Source organism: Onychostruthus taczanowskii, unplaced genomic scaffold (assembly GCF_017590055.1).
Source record: "Onychostruthus taczanowskii isolate IOZ18803 unplaced genomic scaffold, ASM1759005v1 scaffold7, whole genome shotgun sequence".
In the NCBI taxonomy this organism is placed as follows: Eukaryota; Metazoa; Chordata; class Aves; order Passeriformes; family Passeridae; genus Onychostruthus; species Onychostruthus taczanowskii.
In genome coordinates this window covers 8,475,923-8,498,264 of record NW_024504786.1, presented here as the reverse complement: position 1 = coordinate 8,498,264, position 22,342 = coordinate 8,475,923, and the positions used below count along the sequence as shown (strand labels likewise).

At 41.5% G+C, this 22,342-nt stretch overlaps 1 protein-coding gene across 1 annotated transcript in view; it reads right to left on the bottom strand.

Annotated features, from left to right (window-relative positions):
- EIF2B3 (eukaryotic translation initiation factor 2B subunit gamma) overlaps positions 1-22,342 on the bottom strand; it is a 99,803-nt gene that overhangs the window by 10,509 nt on the left and 66,952 nt on the right. The window contains exons 6-10 of the mRNA XM_041421783.1: positions 19,668-19,798; positions 18,812-19,005; positions 14,792-14,869; positions 13,932-14,080; positions 158-261 (exon numbers count right to left, since the gene is read on the bottom strand). Of these exons, the coding sequence (XP_041277717.1) occupies positions 158-261; positions 13,932-14,080; positions 14,792-14,869; positions 18,812-19,005; positions 19,668-19,798 (656 nt within the window). The remainder of the gene's footprint in view (positions 1-157; positions 262-13,931; positions 14,081-14,791; positions 14,870-18,811; positions 19,006-19,667; positions 19,799-22,342) is intronic.

Genomic DNA, 22,342 nt, shown 5'->3' with positions numbered 1-22,342 from the left:
GTACTTTCAATGAAAAAAAAATCCTGATATTATAGGACACCCCACTGCAGAACTGCCACAGTTTACTATCACTTCATGAAGAAGCAGGAGTAATATCTCAAGGAAAAAGTTCTGAAAATGATGACAAATGCACATTAAATACAGCTTTTGTGCTTACCTTTGGTTTCCAGCCTCTGATCACTTCCAATCAAACAGTCCTTGATGTCTGCACCCTTCTCTATCACAGCATTATGACAAATAACACTGCCCTGAAGACAGCACCTACAACATAAAAACAAGCAAAACAAGAAAAGAATTTAAATGACAGATACAGAACAAAGGTATCCACTGGAATATCTAATGACTCTGTGACATGATCCTGTACGTGGGTTCAGTTCAGCTCATTTCTCAAAAACTCCATTCTTCTCTTGATCCTCATACCCAGTTGCTGGAAAAACTTAAATGCCAGGTGTCAGATTGGCTTTGCAAAAAAGAGTTTGCAGTTTTACCTCCTGTTAGAACAGCTTTCCTCTACATTTCCTCAACAGAATAAATACTTAACTGAATAAATAAAGACTTGGGACCTGGATCAAGTCCTGTACTTTCCACAGACAGTCTGGGTAACTGCAGGGGTGGCTTCACTGCTCAGCTCCCCAGCTAAAAACAGGAGCAGCAGCACAGTCTTTCTCTGCAAGTTTTGCTGAGCAGTTTTATGCATTCCAACTTGCCGGGCACTAAGAAAAGGTGGAGAGAAGGGGCAGATCAATAGCTCAGCTGGTTGGCTTTGTTCATGTTACATTCAAGCACCCAAACATAATTATTCTGCAGTACTAAACCAATGAAACCCACACTAGACCTACACTACTTGCCTTGGGTATCTTCACATTCATGTTGCCTTTGACACCACTAAGTCTGAAATACTACACAGGATGGAACTTCAGCAAAAGCCACCTTATTCCAAAATGTATTTGAATCTGTAATAATCAGCTTTCATATCTGCCAATCCCACCGTCCAGAGAGGAAAGGAGTTCAGAGTCCAACTGCTGGGTTTGTAACTTCTCTGCTGAGAGTTTCTGAGTTAGTGCATTTCTCTGAGCCCCTTCTTCCAGTAAACTGGAACTTGTCAATCTTAACTAGTATCTGTGATGTGCCCTGAAATGCTACTCCCTCAGCATGATGTGTCTTGTTAAATAGCATTAAATGTAATTTCTTTCAAAGCTACAGAGAAGAAAATAGCTGTGAATCAAATGATTTTTTTCTTTATTTTCACATGTGCAAAGGCAGATAGGAGTCATTGAAGGACAGAAAACACAGCTAAGATATATCTAAAAATACTAACACTCATCAAAACCAGCTGATTGGGAAGAGGGTATAAGTGAGATCGATAACCCTGGAGAGATGCAGGTAATCTAGATAACTCACTATTAATCCTACTGTGAACCACAGCATCACATATTGCTTCCCAGTATTTCTGTCAATATTAATAACAGTAACTGTGAATATTATCAGTCCGACAACTGATCTCTGTCAAAACCAGAAGTTTTTGGCTTCAATGACCTTCTGCACAGTGAGCTGCACAGTTTAATGACCTGCAGCCATTCCCCACCTTGGTTATGGGCACCACCACTACTCTCTGCACTGGTGAAGCATGGCTGTGGTGAACCATCAAGCTGGCTTGTGGACAGAACTCTTAGCCTGGAGTCTGAATTAACAGAGGAGTTTTGGTATCAGGTCAAAGCCCCAAGACTCAATTCTGTATTAATGGAGCACTAGTAAGCTGAGGTCCTCAGAAGTGTGAAACATCGGTCCTCACTCCAGACCGCTGATCCCAAAATTAATTCATAGTATTTTCCTGCTCACACAACACTATTATCTAGAACAAAGAATTTATCATTAAACATATTACAATTCTGTTGCTTGTGTGAGTCAGAGCAGAAACCATCTGCCCCACAAAACCACCATTAATTCTGCAGGAGTAAAAGCAATAAAACTGGACCTCAGTTGCAGTGGCTCACAGTTACAACCCCCCGTGAACAGACTGTCCCCTCTGAACAATTATTCTTTTAACTCACTTAAACTCCCCCTCTGCTGACCTATAAGGAGGCAATGTGAGCAATTATTCTACAAGCAACCGGCTCAGGTTGCTTTGGCAAGGTTTTTACTAACATGTTAATAAGATAAAAAGCGGCAAAGATACACAGCAGACCCCTGCCTGTCTTTGCTCTCACACTGTCACGATCTGCTTCCTTTCCAATAGCCTCGTGTGCCCGCACAGCGGCTCAGGCCATCGTCCTGTGCAACAGCAGCTGCTGAGAGCAAGAGCAATTTGGCATTTATGCCAGGCTAGGGAAGGGATCACTGGAAGCAGGACTGCCCACTGCTGCCATCCTGACTTAGCTTTCAACAGAACTAGTGAAGGGAATGGGAGAAGTTGCTCATTTCCCACTGAAATGGCTCCTATCCAAAACCTGCACTCCAGCATACCTCCTCCTCCGTTGCTTTGAGCCAGTCAGATGAAAGCTTTCCCCTGCAAACTTTGAGGTTCCCACCATCTATCACTTCTCCTGAGCATGAGAGCAGCTGTGAGTGCACTACACCTCTCAGCATTATCCTCATGCAGGAGGATATTCCCCAAAAGAGAGGGGATTTAAGCTGTCGGTCTGGAGCTCAGGCTGGAGAATACTGCATGTGTGTTCAGAGCCTACTTGAGCACTGGCTTTCAACTCCCCGAGAAAGAATAGCATTGTAACCAAGAAACTGCTGATGACATTAACATCAAAGATAATGGGGGCTCCTGCCAAACCATTTTTTGGGAGGGACAGGCCAGGGAACCAAGATGAACTTGTCTGTGCCAGGTGCTTGCAAATCAACCCTTCCCTGGTGCCAGGGTAAAACAAAACCCAAGAACTCCACCACCCCAGGAGTTTCTTAAAACTTATAAACCCAACCAACTGCAGAAGTTTTAAAGCCATACTCAATGCTCAGATTACCCCAATCACACAAACCAGCAGCAAATCCGGCTTTTATTGCTCAAGTGGAACAAAACTTCAAGAGATAAAAACACAATTTGTGGGTGTTCCCTTCACCCGCTGACAGATGTAACACAGCCATTTTGAAACCACTTGTAAATGCCTTTTTTCTTAAAAAAAAAAAAAAGTTATAAAGCCTGCCAAGAGAAGTATTCTGTGTGTTTATTTAATTTTTACTATTTTTTCAAGTTGAAGAGTAAGGAATAAACTTTTATTCTCTTACAGGGTAAATATCAGATCTCAGGGCACTGCTGTAGTCTCCTTGGCTAAACTGCCACCACAGTTCCTGCCTTCCATAACAATTAGGTGCTATTAGCCCTCAAAGGTGCTCTGACAGCATCCAGCTTCATCAGCTCTGGTGTGTGTGCGCATATGCACACATTGATGTACTGCTTTATAATGCAAACCATATTTATTTTTTTCCCCTGAAAATGTAGTATATTTTTAAACTTTTCAGCACGGTGAAAATGGATATCTCCTGACCTTAAAATCCAAAGAGCATGTTCAAACCCACAAGAGGAACTAATTTGGGGCATTTGATTTACAGCTGAAATTTCAATTTGAATTTGTTTTAAGTGTAATCACAAACTGAAAGTCTGGCAGCTGGGTGTTTTTCAGAAAATAAATAAAAATATTCAGTGTACATCTGCATTCTAGAGAGAGCATTTTACAAGCCTAGTCCTGTAGTGGGAACAGATGTAGCTAAAGCATTAATTTGTTCTACAGGTACAACGTGTAAATGGGAGCATATGAGAGAGTGTGTGCCTACGTCTGTGTCTGTGTGTTTGCTACGTGCCTGCATCTGAGAGACAGAGCCCGACTTTGGGGTGGGTTTTTTTGAAAGTGAGAGAACAAGAGCAAAAGGAGTAGTGGCCAAGGAGGCATGGGGGGATTACAAGGATTTAGGTCTTTAAACTGCAGACCACCTAACAAGATCACTCTGAAATGCCACTAATTTCAGTTAAGGCCACAGACCTCCCTTCCTCTGCCCTCCCTCTCTCCCCCATTGTAAACAACTAATCCCAGCAGAAAACAACAGAGAGCAAAATGTACACACATTCTGCAACATTCCAGGTCCTTCTTTATCTTTTATTTATTTTTCTAAAAGGTCAGCGTATGTATGGAGGGAGGGGGGAGGGGAAAAAAGCCAAAAAAACCTCAAGTCCATCTCTTGTGTGGGCTTGAAGGAAGCGGGGAGAAAGCAAAGTCCAAGAGCACACAATATGGAGCTTTTATAGCACAGCAATTCCTGGACTCAGCTTACTTTCCCCCTCCCTCTATTTGTGGCAAAGTCGCATAGCTTTAAACCAAAGGACAGGGTGGTCGATTACATCTGAAAGAAATGTAAAGAATTGGGAAAGAATTCCATCTCCTGTCGAAATTATAAATAAGGAAGTATTAATCCCAGAGACAGGCTGATTTATGCAGCCCTGGAACTGCTGACTTTCAGCCCGAGTATCGGTCTATAAATCAAACTCTTAAATCAAGTGTGTCAATTGCTGCAGCACTGTGATACTGAGGCAAAGCAAGGCACCCACCACTGAAAGCAGGAAGATTGCCAGGGGACTGAGGTGCCGTGCCCTTCTTAATTTTCTGAAGTGTAAATCTGAGATCAAACATCCTTTGGGGGAACGGGAAATCAAAATACGCAGTGCTCAGCACACCGGGAGCAGGCAGCAGGAGTCCAAGACACAACCCCCTAATTACAGGCTACCCACTGATTATTTAGGACTCTGTGATTAAAGTGATGAACGCTCCTGGGAGAAAGGGGCTTAAGTAACTGAGGTCAAGACCTCAACTGCAGCTCTCGCCCTGGTTGTGCAAGCTTAGGAAGGTATGAATATCACAGGTTTGCCTTACAGCAAATCTCCTGAAATGCCAATGGAAGTTATCCAGGCCTGGTACTTTAATCCAATTGTGCCAAAACCCCGACATAATCTCTGTTGGGCAGCAAAGCAAATGAGGTGTCTATAATGCAATGCTTAAAACTGTAGACTCACAAGAAAGAAAGCCTGGAGCACAAAGCCTAGGACAGCCTGTTGGTACAGCTCTGCTGTGCCAAGCAGTCGGGTCTCGTGCGCCTCCAGATGAGCTATGAGAGACTGACATGGGAGTTAAAAGCAAAGGGTGACATGCCTCAGCAGCTACTTTGCTGACTGAGGGGTAACAGATGTGAATTCCCCTGGGAGCAACATCCCCTTCTGCCTTGACCAAGGAGATAACAGCCACCACAGGCACCTTAACAACTCTAAGACGTGGCAAGGAGTCAGGGAGAGTTCTAAAAGCTACCAACAACCCCCGAAGGAATCCCCTGCTAGCTAGTGAGCTGGTGGCTGGGACTCATGATAACAGGGGTGAGGCACAAAGGCCATGGAAAAAGTGGGGAGAGGCAAAACCACTATGAGGGAGCTTGGGAACCTGAAATATTGCCTTTGCCAACATGCTTTACACACCAACACACTTTTACACACAAACACAAGAATTCTGGGCACTATGAATCTCACGTTATACATTCAAGTAAATACCAAAGCCTACAATAGATGCCAGCAGTACGTGCTATAATTTATAGATATATTTCAAAGCAAGCATTCGTAAGTGAATTTGGCCTTTGATCTCCTGTTTTTCCCCTTGGGGGTAACAAAATCATTCTACCCCTCTAAATTCTTCGCCCGTCTCTGAGGGTGTTTTCACTAAGGAACTTGTTTCATGTCTATTTTCTAGCCAAGCTCATCACTGTGGTATGGCTCCTTTACACTTCTTCCCCACACCCTAAACATTTTGCATTACATATTGCATATACTTGCCAGCACTCGTATTTTCCAGTGAAAGTTCAACTGACCTTAAAGGATTGCCTCAAACATACCTTAATGTGTTTTATTAAGTGAAACTTTGGGTGCGGGAGGAGGTCGCCAGGAAGGTCATGCCTCACCTCTGAAACTTCAGTTACATCCAGCTGATCTTGGGACAAACAAATTGGTGGCCTTTTATGTAGCTGCAAGCTCAGGGTTGCACACTTCAGCAAAAGTATGCTGCAAGATCACACTGGGAAACCCCACACACAGGAAAACGGACCACCCTCTGGATTCTCTTTTGCAGAGTGGGAGGTGTAGGCCAGTCCTACACAATTTTACAGACTCTTCACTGATGGCCAGGAAAAGCTACTAGTGTCTATGTGAAGGAAACAAAGCAGGAAAATTACATGTTCACTACCACCTCTAGGATTGCCTCACTTTCCCACCAACTCACACAGAATGAACCAAGTAACAGGCACAGTAAAAGGACACCTTCTCTGGGGTTTTTGCAGCACAGTTCTGGGTTGAGAGCTATGGCTCTTCATAAGACATTATTGGTTAAATCAGTTTCCATATCATGTGAGCTAGGTTGACATGGAAAAGGTTTTTGTAAACGTCACCCTTACAACTGAACCTGGCTTCTTAGATCCAAGCTGAACTTGTTCAACCCTTGTCTCCTCAGGAACTTAAGAGGCACAATGTGATAATTTCTTCATCTTCCATACCCAGTTGGGAGAAGATTTTAAAGAGCATCAGAGACATTCACACCCAGATTCCCACCAAAATCCAACAGCAATCAGCTGTTTGAAAAATCTCCATACTCTTCGATTAGACCCATGTGGTTAGCAGGAGACAGAAGCTTATTTATAGCTCTGAAGTCAGACATAACCCTGTCCCCCTGAAGAAGCAAATCAGCAGAATGAGAGGAGATATTTTAAAATGCCACTTTTCAGGGCTCATCTGTGCTTTAAGTTCAACATTTGATGTACAAGATGTTTGGAAAACTGGGACAAGCTCCCTGCACTATCAGGGAAACATCTGTATCTGAGATTAAAGAACAGGTGATTTATTTAAGACAGATTGATGTACCAGGAAGCTAGCCAGAAGAAATTTTTTTTGGAGGAGCTGTTAGTAATAATGTTTCAGACACTCACAAGATAACAGGTATTATATGAGAAATTTCCTTAATACATTAGATTCAGTAGAATCTTCAGTTGAAAGTAATTGAAAACCAGTTCTGCAAGTAGCTCCACTACTTCCTACTTACTAGTTTCCTACTTTGCACTTTCTTCCTCAATTTATCTTCCTGAAAGGAAACTCTGCTGGCCAGAGGTTGTCTCTATTCAGTATCTTACATAGCATGTGCAGTGAATTAAATAGTAGAATTAAAATTGTAATTCCTGTGAACGAAAATGTTCACAGTTTAAAACCAAGAGGCGTGACAGAAAGGACAGAACTGCTACATAATCATAAGAAATAAGACCCCTTTTTACATGCAGGGATTACAATACATATAGTTTTCTTAATGAATTTAAATTTTATCCATATCCATTATACAATTTATCTATATATTTAAGATGAGCATGTGCTTTTTCTGAATGAAGCTCTCACTTTTCATCTACTTTCTGTGATATCTATTCTAAACTCCTCCTTCCTTCCAGGGAAGCAGGGAGCCAATTGGCAGTGTGAGATAAAGTGTCCAGGAGACAAGAGCCATCTTAAAAAATGGTTCAAGACGCAAAATGCTTGGGAATTTCAGCATAAGCGGATCTTTATTTTCAGCTTTGCAAGTGATGGTGCTGGAAACAACTTCACCTCTTAATTCCTTTTCATGAGGTTATGTACTGTAAAATATGTTGCCTTGGCAATAGGGTCATTCCTTTGTACTGCCACTGTCCAAGGGGACAAAGACTACTTATGCACTGAACCCCTACAAAGACTCAATTCCACCCTGGTTTTAATTAGAACTTGCTTCAAACCACTGACTGTTTCTATGTCAGGTGCTGATTTGGCACTATTGAGGAAACAACCAATAAACTTCACAATCAATCTGCAGTTAGTAGTCAATCCAGCTCGCCTTGCTTGTTGTTTTCTTCCTTTGTACGTTTTCTCATACAAAGTAGCAATAAATTGAAGACATGTGGTAAACTAGAGTAGCCTTAACCAGTCACATGTGGTCTCTCTCCAGTCCCTTCACTGAGCAGAATCACAACATCTGTCCATCTACTTTCATACAGGTAGCCAGAACACCTTTAACAAAATCCAGTGTGCAACTTACTGTCTTCACATGACTAAAGAAGGACAATGCCAGTTTCGGCTGACAAAACATTTTCGGTGCCAGTTCTTTCTTCACATATCTGGCTAGTTTAGCCCTTCTAATACTAATTTTACTCCAGCCTATTCCTTCTGCCCAGGGAGTCAGAACCCCAAGGTTTACCACATCTTCCTGTGGGACTCTTCTAACTCTCCCTCTGTCCTCAACACTCACATCACCTCCCCGCAGTTTGTAACTGGAAGCCTTTGGTGTCACCTCCCCTGCATTCCATGTTTCTTGATGCTGCAACACTTTGCAATTTGCTGGCACCACAGTGCAGCCTGACCCAAAAATATATCTCTCTTTTTAACCCCTTCCCTTTCCAAAACGTGACCTTAGCTGTGTGCCACATGGCACACAGCTAATAAAATAAATATTATTTTGGGTAGAGTGTTTATATGTGGTTCCAACAACATACTTGAAACTTTACAAGCATATAGATGAGGCTATTGTTCAATAATTCCTACCCCTGCACAAACCCAGTAACCTCAGTCACACCTGCAGCCCTACTCATACAGTTCCTGAACAAAATGCCCACTGCATCAAGGCTAACTGGCAACTGCCTGCTGCGAACTCCTGGAGGGAACTCTCTCCTTTTCCCATTGCTAATCCTGGTTTGGGATAGTTTTTCTGGTAAAATTACATGTGAGACAGGTTTAGCTTCCTTGGTTTCTTTGTGAACATCTGGTACTTTTTGCTGTGGAGGTGAAATCTAGAAGCAAATCTTGTGCTGCTTTCTCTCTCTGATAATCAGAGCAGCCTATTTATGATCTGCATAAAAACATCATTTGAATGCTTTCCTGTATTTCCACGAAACAAGAAAAGCAGCAAAATACTTCATTTCAGACTATATCTACCACAGAGTCCTTATGGTACTGACTACCACCATGTCAACAAGACCTTTTCAAAGCATGGCTTACAGCAGACTCGGCATTTATCTGAGCTTTTCACTCTTGCCTTCTCAACTAACCTCTAAGTAGTCCAAAGACCAGATTTTTTTTCCCTATTAAACAGTCCCTTCCCCATAATCTTTACCAGGGAAACATTAATTTTCCAAAACCAAGGAAAAAGGCTATAATGTGCACACAAAATGGCCAAGCTCCTTCCCGTAAGTGTATACACTGGGATAGTTTTACTAACAAACAAGAGATTTCGAAATATTTATCAGGGGATGGAATAAAGGATTCAACATGTTTTTCCTGTTAATATTATTTGTAATGCTCAGAGCACTTCAGCACAAGGTCCTGTATGACCAGAGCAATTAGATATTCCTGCTGCCAGAAGGTAGCAAACTATGTAAAACAACAAGACTGGTAAAAATAAAGCCAGCATTTGATAAAAACCAACAAACCAACTGCTAAAACAAAACCAGAACAGGAACCTGAAACTAAATTAATCCATCCATATCTAGGTCTCATTTCAAAACAGCTAAGTGTGCCTAAGTCTACCAAATGAAACATTATACAACCATAGAGCAATTTGGGTTGGAAGGGACCTTTAAAGGCTATGCAGTCCGCGCCCCCTTAAATGAGCAGGGACATCTTTAGCTAGACCAGGTTGATCAGGACCCCATTCAGCCTGGCCTTGAACATTTCCAGGGATGGGGCAGTCCCAGCTTCTCTGGGCAACTTGTGCCAATGCCTCAAAACCCTTAGAGTAAGCAATTTCTTCCTAATATCTAGTCTACCTTTTAGTTTAAAGCCATTAGCCCTTCAGGCTGAGCTGAAGTTCGTAACCATCAATCTTATAAGCCCCCTTTAAGTTCTGAGAGGCCACAAGGAGGTGTCCCCGCAGCCTTCTCTTCTGACCAACCCCATCTCCTTCAGTCTTCACAGGAGAAGTGTTTCAGTCCTCTGATCAGTATTATGTTTGATCATGTGTATTGTGGTCCATAAAGTTGAGAGGTGTGGGAAGAGACACTGACAATGAAGAATGAGGCAAAAAAAGTGGTTGAGTACTTCAGCCTTTTCCTCATCTGCTGTGACCAGCCTGCCAGCCATGCTTACCAGGAGGCTAAACATATCAGGCATTACTTTTCATTTGCAAATGGCACAATCCCCTGGCCAACCAAGCTTCAGTCAAGCCTGTGGGTGTTACATGCTGTCCCTTTGCAAGGGAGCTACAATGAGGGGACTCCTGCACCAAAGATGCAGCAATCCAGGGACCCTCTTGTGCTGCTCCACCCCTGAGGAAAACAGAGCAAAGAGAAGGGGCAGTCCTGAGCCACTACAGGGACTAAGGACACACACAGCTGCTGCAGGAACATCCACACAGACAAAGATTTCAAGCAACCTGTGATTTTAGCTTGATTAGTAGATTTTCTCCAACTATGTAAGTCAGTGCAGTCATTTGTCACTGAGCTCTAGGGAGCCATCCAGAGGGAAAAAAAGAAGTGTTCTGCCACTGCAGCCTGTCACCTGGGCAGTCAGCATCTCTCAGCACTTGTGCTGTTGTATAAATTACATCCCTCCCAGCTTGGTCAAGTATGTCCATCATTCAGCACATATGTAATCTTTGCTATTTTATTGTCTCATTGATGGAAGAATTAGCTGCACAGTGGGAAACACGTTAAGAAAAGACTACCAATTATTTTGCCCTGTTACTAACTTCTTTAATCCCCTGTAATCTCTTCTAAGGGGGATTCATATCTACTCAAATCACTTCACAGGAGACATATATAATGTAATAGAAGCCCTACACACCAAAGCAAACAAACCCAGCTTCTGGTGCTCCAGAGTATCAAATGCACCAGCCATTGCTGGAGGACAGATCATAATTTGCAAACAGTATGCAATGGACTGTCCAAACTAACCCCAGTTACTTGATCCATTCAGTTGGGAAAGTTATCATCACCTAGGCCATGACCTCTGTTCCTCCAATAATGAGGCAACCACTGCCTAATAAGAGATACCTGGTTTTGTTCTAAGCACCTTGCGGTGTTCCCACCTACACAGCAAGAACTTAATTATTTCATAAGCTGGTATTAAATACCAGCTGTGAGGCTACTCAAAAGCTTTTTTCTGATTTGGAGATATAATTTGTGATCTTGATCCTGCAGGAATTATGGCGCAGGATCCTCAATCACATTATAGGAGAACTGCCAAGAGATAAACATTTTTAATTTTGTTGTTGGTGAGTTTTGTTTGTTTGCTTGTTTTGCTTTTTCTATATTGACATAGTGAACTGAAGCTGCTGATCACTTTTGCAGCTGAGATGGGAAAAAAAAGAAAGATTCAACCCAGAGAAGCTAGAGGTCATGGAAGAGGCAAGGGAAATACCATGGCAGTGCCATGTAGCTCTTGATAAATGAACTTAGAATACTGAGCAATTTTTGCATTTGGTTGTTACCAGTATCCCAACTTTAAAAGAAAAAAATTATCTGATCTTTTTTTCTTCTGAGTTATTGATTCACCTTTGTCCTTTCTATAATGAGTGTCCTACTGCAGTCTTCTCAGCTGTTCCTTCAAGCTGGTGTTACTGCAATGAATACTCCTGAGAATGGCCTTCAGTTACCACTCACATTTGACTTGGGCATTATTATAGCAGACCATTAGTCTGGTTGAGCTGCTCATGTCAGCACAAAAATGTATATTCTTTAAATGACACAGTTTTTATCCACTTCTCAATGCAATTTCAGAAGTTTCTAATATACAATACCTTAGTTGGTAAAACTGCCTTACTTGTAGGACATCTGCTGTGCAATATAAAAAATGAATTAGATCTGTCAAGGCACTTTATTATGCTCATTTTGACCCTTATCAGCTAACACATACTGACTTTCCAATTAAAGATGAAGACATTTTCTGAAGTTGTGATTAGATAAAGCCTGAGCTGTTTTAGAGACTCCTGGGAGAAGAGGTGTTTATAAGGAGTTGTCCACTGTGGACAGCTTAAAGCAAAACCGCATATAATTTATCCACCTGTTGCAAATGGATCCATCAACAGAGTAAGAATGATTAGCATTTTAACAAAAATCCATCAGATTTAACCAAAGTAATGAAAGAAATTCAAAAATACATTAAAATACACAGAAATCCTTCACTGCAAGCAAGGCTTCTTTCAACAAAACTCAGCAGCTAGAGTATTTCTGTTTCTTACTACCTGTGCATGCATGACTTCATGCCCCTCTAATCTTAAGACTTACCATGATGCAATAAGAAATAATTTACCAGCTCAGTATCTGTGCAGATCTACATAATATTAATTACAGTATGCTTTGCAATAAAGATCCAGGGTCTGTAGTCTTAATTCTGGCTGGAGAGGAATAATTACAAATTTGACTCCAGTGCATCAGTGTGCAGTAACCACAGAGCAGCTAAAGGGGGTAAAGCCCCTGGGACTGTGAGGTTTTCCCCTCCTTGGTGGCTATATTGTTTTCACCAAGAGTGACTGGGGATCGCATTGTTTTCTAGAATTCACAAAAATGTTACCCCAAAAGTCAGTTTATCTCTCTTAAAAATAACATATCACCATTACGATGCTGGTGGAATTTTGTGAAATGCTTAACATAACAGCTCTGGGATCGATTTAGGATTTAGAGCACTACTAAATGCCAATGCAGACAAACACAAGATGATTTGGGACTCTTCATAAAAATAGTGCTATTTATACACTTAGCTGCCTCTGCGATTCAATGGTAGAGCTGCTGACCTCATATGCAACACCATACCATGATGATTGTGGCATCAATTCATTAATCAAAATGACAGAGGGTCTCATGATCAAATGCGAGAGGTTCCTCTACTTTTTATGACAGTAGTGCTTGTGATACAGCCATACTGGATCCATCTGTGATTGAACTGGAAACCAGCTATTTTCTATACTCAATGGAATTCTGATTTATGATGTGCTTGAAATTACAGTGGATTTCTATTAAAGACAAACACTTTGTGGTAAGGTACCATACTTACCTGTAATTTAGTTATGTAACAGTAGTATCCTCCATAGACCCCACATCCTTTGGGGTTTTATGTTTTTCAGATATGCAACTTTCAGAGCCAACTTGGCATTTTTTAAGAGTTTGGCCTTTTTCCTGAGGCCCTAAGCAAACCTCAAGCCATGAAGGAGCAGAGAATTTATACAGGTCTGCACAGACTCAATCAGCAGTTTCCTTTCCACTGACATTCACAGGAAGCCAGCATGTATGGAAAGATGGGGGCATGCAGACATCAACAATTACAGACAGGCCACTTTTCCCACATTTGGAAATGTGTAGCTCAAGGCTAACTATTTAGTCAGTGTCTTCAGTGCATGAGAAACCTCTACTAGTTGGCAGATTTTCTCTTTGAAAAGTTTATTAATTTATTCTATTACTCAGCATAGGCAATGGTAAAGTAAAGGCTGCAGGATGACAAAAAAAGGGCCAAAGAAAATGACATTTTAGGTGAAACTGTGATGTTCAAATGTGAGAAGAATATTTCTAGCTGGCAAGCATACCACTTTACAATATGCTTTGTACCTCAAATATTTCAGGGATACTCACTGATCCAGCCCCTAAAATAACACTTGGAAGAATTACACACAAGCTCATACAGACTCATGCACCCACCCACCTAACTTACTTACCCATTCTGAAGATGACAGGGTCTACTGTAAAAAGAAGACATTTATGTTCCAAGACTGTTGTTAGTTCATTTCACTTGTGCACTTCTGGACTGCTTATAGAGACTTACTTATAACTTAGTCTTTGGAAACACACCCCCTGGTATCATCTCTTCTGGCTGAGTATTCTTTACAGGACAAAAATTACTGACTCAGTATCTATGTAGGAAAAGAAACTGCAAATTTAGGGAACTAAGGTAGAAAAACATGACCTACCCTTCCTCAATTGTAACAGAATTCATGATGATACAGTTTGTTATCTTAACTTTGTCTTTTATGGTACACATGCTGCCGATGATGGAGTGTTTGATGGATGTCTTCTCTCCAATTTGTGTGGATGACCCAATGATACTGTCTGATCCAACCTAGGGAAGAAAAGAACAGAAACTCGCAAAAGTATGTGGAGCTCTCTGATATATGTTCTCCATACACCTCTCCCAAAGCACGTCTCAAGCACTCATCAATAAAGTTTACTCTGCTCTACCCTGAGGGATCCTTGGCAGAGGAAAGACCTGAAAATTTAGGGCCCACCCCATAGGCAGACAGACAGTCTTCCCAAGGTCTGTTAGCTTGGTAAAACTCCTAAAAAATCCAGTGGATCTGGCTCTGTAGGCTTCATGCAGAAGTAAGCACAGTAGGCACGTTCCTGCTGGTACTCACTGGTTTCACTCAGGTTTGCCCTGTGAGACCTGTTAAAGGGAGCCTTGAAGCTGGCATTCAACCAAAACACATCAGCAAGAAGCAAAGCTAAAATACTGATCTTTTCTGGGTTTGGTGTCCTTAGGGAGGCAAACTGCTCAACTATCAGGAACTGCCATTAGGGAACAAGAGGCTGCAGTGTCTGACTTGGGAGTAAGATAGACTTTTTACCAAACATTTTAAAAGAGGGAGACTGAAAGGCTGGAACCCATGGGTGAGCCTACAGAAGATTCTGGGCTGCATCACCTACGTTCCACCATTCCACTCTTCAAAACTTGGCTTCGCTTCCAACAATGGACTGAATTTTAGTAAGCATTTCTTGAAACAAATGGTTACAGACTACTGAAAGAACAGAGATGGGAAAAAGCAACACTTACCATGCCTCTATCAGTGATCTGTGCAGACCCATGAACCAATGACTCTTCCAGACCCAGATTAAGCAATAATTTGGGAACCTACATGAAAAAAAACCACATCACAAATTAACATGGTAGTGCTGTACCCACAAGTTACATAAACAGCTCAAAGATGGCTTTGGTTTCCATTGCACAAGTGTATTTGCCATAAACTTTTTAACTTATGAGAAAAGGCAGGTCACTGCTTTTCAAAAGTCCACCAGCTATGTGTGATTTATCATCTCCCACTTTTGTAAAGGAGACAGGTACATTGCTACCACAGTGCACTACATGTCTCCTTTCAACTCAGCTTCCCACCTGTGGAGAAGCAGTGGATCAGCAGCAGCGAGCAGGCTGCCTCCAGCTGAACACAGTGACATCTTGTATGTTACCACAATGTCCAGCATATGCCATTCCTAATGCAGCTCAGCTTGTTTTACACTGTCTAGTAAAGCAAGGGAGGGAAGCAAGTAATAACAAATATAAACCAGAAAACTGGCATAAAAAGATGACTGTGTCCAGCCCACTCCATAAGATAGTATTCTGAGGCATGGGCAACAAAATTGTATTTCAGATGTTAAAGTAGAAAGAGACTAAAATTGATCAAGTGGCTATTCCAGATGATGGAAAGCTGCACAAGAAAAGGCTCTCAACAGGGAGAAGGCAGGTGTTAGATAAACAGACAGAGCAGCAGTGGTAATAAAGAGAGACACAGCCCATGAGGTAGCCAAGAATAAATCCATGGAGAGCAATTCTGAACTGGCTCCTGAAAGGAAGAGGAGCTAGCATTGCAGGAGGATGGGATATCACTCCATCATTCCTCCTTTTGTGGGTGAAAGAGCAGCCTGAGGCATTCTGCATCTCCTGGCGTCAGGCTGAAGCCAAGGTCCCACAGCACAGAAGCGATGACAGCAGGGACGGGGATGTCAGGGGAGGTGGGAGCCTCGCAGCAATGCACAGACACAGTGCTACACAGTTACTCTATGATGTCTCTTGGTAGGACAGAGATGGCAGTCACAGAACACAGGAGACAGGGATGTGTGAGGGCTAAGAGGTCTGTGCCACAGCAAATTGCATGGCTGAATGAGAGGCAGCATGTGCTGGAGCTGGTGTGGAGCTCTGCACATGCTGCTTGGCCAGCCAGGATGTGGGCACTCACCGTCCATCTGGGAGGTCATCTGGAGTCTCAGCACAGTGATGGTGCAACTGAATTTGCCTCAAGGGAGAAAGCAGCACTCACCAAGTCTTCCTTTTCTCTACCCAAGCACCTATTTTTACAAAACTCTTAGAAAAGCTTATCTCCGAGATCACTATTGCTCTGTTAAATTTGGCTGAATGTTGCCAGCAATTTCCATAGCTGCTATTAAGGAACTGCTACACACTACAATTGTGTAAAATGATTTCCTTAGAAAGCTGGGATAACAAGAGCTCATGGCTAAGGAGTGAACCTCAAAAAGCAAATCCCACAGATCTGAAGAAGATGGGATCAGATGAGCTCACATTTCTGAGCTATCATTTCAATTTGCTTGTTGGCCCTAGTAGACATTTTCACATCTGTAGCTCTTTATATCTTGAAGTTGGCCCTTCCCACTAGACTTGGATTTTGTTTATTTTTTTAAAAAGCAAGAGTAGATTAGATCCCTCAGTCCAAGGTGCAGGCACTACAGAAAACCACCAGGTTACCAGAACACCACAAACTAGGCAAATCCACCTGGATGATGCTGGCTGGGTGAAGAGATGTCCTAACATGTCACCTGACACAAAAATCCAGGAGAAGAACACACACCAAAGCATACCTACAGCAGAGGTTGAAAAGATTCCTACTATCCAGTATTGATCTGCAGGAAGGGGAAAAAAAAAAGAAAGGCTCTTGACCTCTCCAGTGGAAAGGTGGTGGGGTGAAATAAATAAAGGATTTTACTGGCCAGAGCAAAGGCCTTATTAGAATCAGTCAGTGGTAGTGCAGCCTGAGGGGTAACACACGAAAGCTACAAGCTCAAGCATTTTGCTCTCAAAAGGAAGGTTAGACCGGGGGCAGGAGTCAGAGGGAGTGCCTGGGTCAAGGGAAGGTTTAAGATGTGTTTGGATTTAATTCATCTTACAAAGAAACTATTTCCTGCTATTGAAGATAACTCCCTCCTGAACCCACCTGCCCACACACAGGCTGCAGGCATCCAGAAACCCAGCTGGAAGTGAAATGATGTGAGCAGTGTTTCCTCACCAGAAGGGCAATGGGTTAGGATGCCATTGCTTCCCACAGCTACCGGACTGGACTGCTACTGCTACGTGAGTCTGTCCTTTGGGACCTCAAAGTTATAGGTCCTGACTTTGCAGCAAGGGGATCAGGATCTGGTCTGTGAAGGCCAAGATAAGAGCAAACTAAACACCCAAAATCTTCCTTAGAGACCAACAAAACAGGTATCCCCGGCCCCCATCATCAAATTAAATGTGCATCTTTTATGAGGATTAGCAAGAGAAACAAAATGCAGTGGCACTGAAAAAAAGAACTACTTTCTCACAACTCCTCATTAAGCTCCATTTTATGTTTTAGCTCTACATAGTTTCCTTAGAAATTTTACCATCCTGGAAAAGTTCAAAATTCAAAGAAAATCCTTTCCAACGTTGAAGGCCCCAATGCGACTTCAAAACACTAATTCTTTGTACCACCCAGGAGCAAACATATTTCCTGAACTAACCAAAATGTAGAATATTTAGGTTAAAAAAAAAACCCAACCAAAAACAAAAAACCAACACAAAAAATCCCACATGGAGTCTGACTGGCTTAACTCAATAACTTTTTACTGAAGTGGCTGCTGCCAAATGTACACGCACACTTCCCTTAGCAAGTGGTATTCTCCCTTAACCCTTTGGGCACACTTGTTCCTGCTCTCTTTGGGGAAGTTTTCTCTGACAGCAGCGCTGCCTCTCTTCCTCACCTCCCTGAGCACAAAGCAAATCACTTTATTTCTGTGATCCTCTACAAACATCAGGGAGAAAGAGCTCCAGTGGTAAACTCATGCTGCCATTCTGCAATTCTGATTTGCATTAATTAATCCATTAATGTTGTCAAAAAGAAAGCAACTCAGTCTGAGAGCAAATGCAAGGCAGTGACCACTTCCAGAATTCCCAATACAACTTTATCACCTTTTCAGGCCCAATTCCAAAAATCTTGAGTCTTTCCTTACTGCACTCCTTAGTGGTCTTTCAAAACTAGAGGAAACTGTCCATTCTTGATAACAATGAAATTCATCACTAGCAGAGCAAAGTACAGAGAACTTATACATTGCATCAGCCATTGTAGTAAAAAAAACCCCAAACCCTGCCTCACAAAGATATTAAGAACTTTTAATCATCAGCTTGTTAGGTAGTACAAGATTTCCCTAATTCTCATCTGTCATTTTTTTCTTTTATGAATTCTCAGTAGTGTGAAAGTGAAAGTTGCAACAGATGCTGCCTCAGATCAAGAGTTCACCTCTGTGTGTACCTGGAGTACCACAGTAAGAAAACCTGTTCTTAAAAGAATTCTTTTATAATGCAAATCATTAGGCAATTTAAATGAAAGGGTAGTTTACACCTCTCTGCAAACTGTTAATAATCTATGTTATTATCACAAACAAACATCTGCTAGGAAGAGTCCAGTCAGAACTGATCTTGCTTTTAGGACATGGAGGACATTGGTTAAATGAGCTATCAAAGCTACTTCCATTCTTATTTTTCACACTTTGTGGCTCTTTGGATTTAGGTCTTGCTGCTCCCAAAACACCAGAAGAGTGCATAGGGTGAGGGTTTTCTCAGCTAAATCAAATCTAGAGCAAATCAGTGACAGAACTGTTTCCTGGCCTCACGTCCCTATCCAGCAAGTAGGGTAATGTGCCTGGATAACGTGGCTCTGGTTCAATTCCCACTTACTCCTCAGCTGTAGCACAGGGAGTCACTCTGCAGGGTGAAACATCCTGTAAGCTACTGCTGTGTTCCCAGGTGGAACCTCTGTATTTTCCTCACCTGTCTGTTGGCTTCAGTGTACAGCCCAAGAGTATTCACTCGGTAGCACAGCCCCTCCTTCATGATATGGACGTAGCAGCGCACTTTTCCTTCGTGGAGAGTTTCATTCATATCTCCTCTACGATCATTCCAACAGGAGTTATCTGGTGCAGGTTGCAGCAAGCTATTATCTTCCTTTATGAAACTATAAATGTCTGGAGAACACACACATGCATGAAGTTAGACAGGATTTAATGAAATACCTTCTGAAGAGGAATACTATTAAAATACTGTTGGTGAAGGGAAATCTTCGCCTCACCTCATCTCCATGGCTAGGTACTCAGCAATCATTAACAGATTTTATCACATGTAGTGAGTAAGTGCTTATTTTTATTCTGCAGGTGTGAATTAAAGAATCAGAACAGATGCAATGTTTTGCCCAAGGTCACACAAGGAGACAGCAGAAATGCTAAAAATAAATTCCAGAATCTGAGATCCTCTCCAGTTCCCAGTACAGTGTGGTTAAGGCTTAGTCTGTTGTCCTATGCAATTTTAGGAATTCCCTCCTAAAATGACATTTTCAACAATGAATCTAACTTTTTTCCAGAAAAAAACCCGAAACTAGAGCCCCTAGCTGATTTGCTAATTGTTTACACCAAAATAAGGGAGGACAAAAATGTAGATATAGTACACAATACTGTTTGAAAAAGAAATCTACTAAAATATTTGTTAGGGGAAAAAAGCTTCCTCTGCTGAGGAAAAAAGCTGAATCACTAAAATAGTGTTTCAGGCTAGTTCTGTACCCTACTCCATAACACAGCTGTAGCATATGGGCTTTAAAACTTCCATAAACCCAAATCTCTGATATTGTACTGACCTAGGGATGCTTGCTCTTTTCTCTTTTGGTCCTCTTCTTTGTTGTCTAGTCCTTGCTGCAATGATGCAGGAGAAGAAAACTGTTTCCTAACCAGATGTGGAATCAGTTCACTCCGGAGAGATGTGATTGTCCTGGAGAAAGAGACACATGAAGTCTGTGAATGCTAAAACTTATGTCTTCATTTTCTTTGTGTAACACCATCAAACATTTTGCACACTTCATGAGGATGAATCAAAATGGCAAGACATTAAGACAATGTCCACTTCTTTAATGCATTAAAATATAAAGAAATATTCAAAATGAGGAAAAAGCTTCATTTTCAGAACTATGTCCCCTATATTTTAAGAGAGGTGACTATAATTTCATATGTTATTATCCTATAATTCATACTTGTGTGCAGATGGAATGCAGAAAGTACCAACATTTTGTAATGACAAAAACTGAAGTCACTTTATGTGCCTTAAAAAGTGGCATCAATTGACTGGAAAAGAGAGAATAAAGCACCCACAGAGGGAAAACCAAAGCAGCTCCTTTTCTTTGTGATAAAAATATGGAAATAGGATATATGAAATATCAGATTTATCAGAATATCAGAAATATCAGATTGTTAAATTAATTTTTTTATGACGCATGCATTAATGATATTCCTGCTGAAATGACAGATCCAGAACATTTTAAAGACTCATTCCTTTAACAAGAGAAATTAGGATGTTTCAGTTTAGGTCCCAACACTTTCATGTTATTTAGATGCTCCAATATAAAATGTGTATGTGAACAGAAAGCTTCCAGAGGCTTCAGCTGGCAATACACCCATCTTCCTCTTGTACAGATTTCAACTGTTATTGTATCCACTCTGATACCCCAATACCAGGAGGGGTTTTATCCAAAACCACCTATGCCTTAAACAAGGGTCCCAATCACTAGATTATCTCTACTCTTGCATCAATTTATACATTGCAATGAATCAACAAAAAACTCTCACAAAAGACAAATATCAATGTAGAAAGTCTATTGTACAATGGGATTATAACCCTACAAATTTAATTTTGATTATGAGAAGAAAATTTTATTTTTCAATAAAGTATTTGGGGAAAAACCCCAAATCAACAGTTTTTACAGTTGGAGTGCAGTCTTAAAATAGCTTTATTGTTGTTGTTTCATTATTTTAACAATCTCCATTTAGTTACTGAATTGTGGATTATTTAAAGTAGTACTTGGGAAAATCACGCGGAAAATGAACTCAAACTTGGCATGTGTAAGAGGAAGTGCTAAACTTCAGAGGAAGGACTGGAGAACTAACACAGTGAGTTTGGCTAGAGGAACTCAACAAATAACAACCCACAAAGAAAGAGGAGTTGTTTAGAACGGAAGACAGCAAAACTAGGAACTAGCTAACAGATTAAATTACGAAAGGCAAGTACTAGAATGAGTGTGGTGAAAATTATTTTGGTTGGCAAAATCTCTAGCAAAGGGGGATCTTACACAGTTAAAACTTTAAGACCAGCTCAAAGCCCACCCAGGCCCCTGTTCAGGTCAATGACAGTGAAGCAGACCTAAGGACCAAAACAGTCTTTCCTGTCTCTGGCTTTGAAGGGAAGATTCAGATGTGATTGCCAGTTCAGCCCTATGAACAAATACAGTGTGTTTCTTTTTCTTGACAAACTTTTTCTTCAGCCCTCAGTGCAGGCTGTGTCACATCTTCTGTCCCGCAGCCCAACTCTGAAATTTTACTTTTATGTTTTATTACAGACAAGGAAAACCTCTAGTCTTTAGTCTCTCCTCCTGCTCGAAAATAAGATTATAATCACCTTCAGATAGCTGTATTTCAGGAACTAACGAAGTGAAACACTTCATTCCTTAATCACCGAATTTCTGCCTGCTAACCGCTTACAGGCGCGCTCAGCCGCGGCCGCGCCGGCCCCGCGCTCCCACACACGTGGGGCTGTGCAGATGGGCAGTTTACTAGCTCACAGTGTTTGCCTGCAGCTGTGCCATTCAGCAATGATTTCCTGCTTGGGTTTTATACTGCATCCAAAACCGACAATCCTCTGTTTCCCTCAGAGGCTGGCTATGGCATTTATAAGATATATTACCTATAAAATACCCAAGTATTTGGCAGTCTTAAATAGTCTGATGCAGAGGACAACACAACACGGTAGGAAATGAAAGCAGTGGAAAGGGGAAAAGACAAAGTTTTGCAGTTTTGCCTGGTTTTTGATGGTTTAATCTTTCTTGGCCAAACTCCTGAAGCTTTCCTGCAATTCTCTGAAGTGCTAGCCACATTCCTTTGCCAAAGGTGGAGCAAATCTCTGGGTCACCCCTAAGATGTGGCTCAGAAACACATCCTTCTTACTGGAAAAGGAAAACCAGGAAAGTTTGCCTCTGCTTGCAGTTGAAGCAATTTATATGCAACATTAAAGGAATTTGCCTTTGGAAAGCAGTAAAAAATACACAGTAAGGCCCTCTGTGAGAAAGATTTGGGTATTTTTTGCAACAGATCTTGCAAATTAAGATATACAAAGTGATAGCATGAGACTATTATCTGACTGTCAACAGTGGGAGCTGGAACATCTAGCTGGAACTAGGAAAGGAATTGAAATCAAAGGAAATGCAGAGGGACTGAAGACCCTTTATCAAAAAGGACAAAAATTAGCAGGAGTTTGGAAGAACCAACT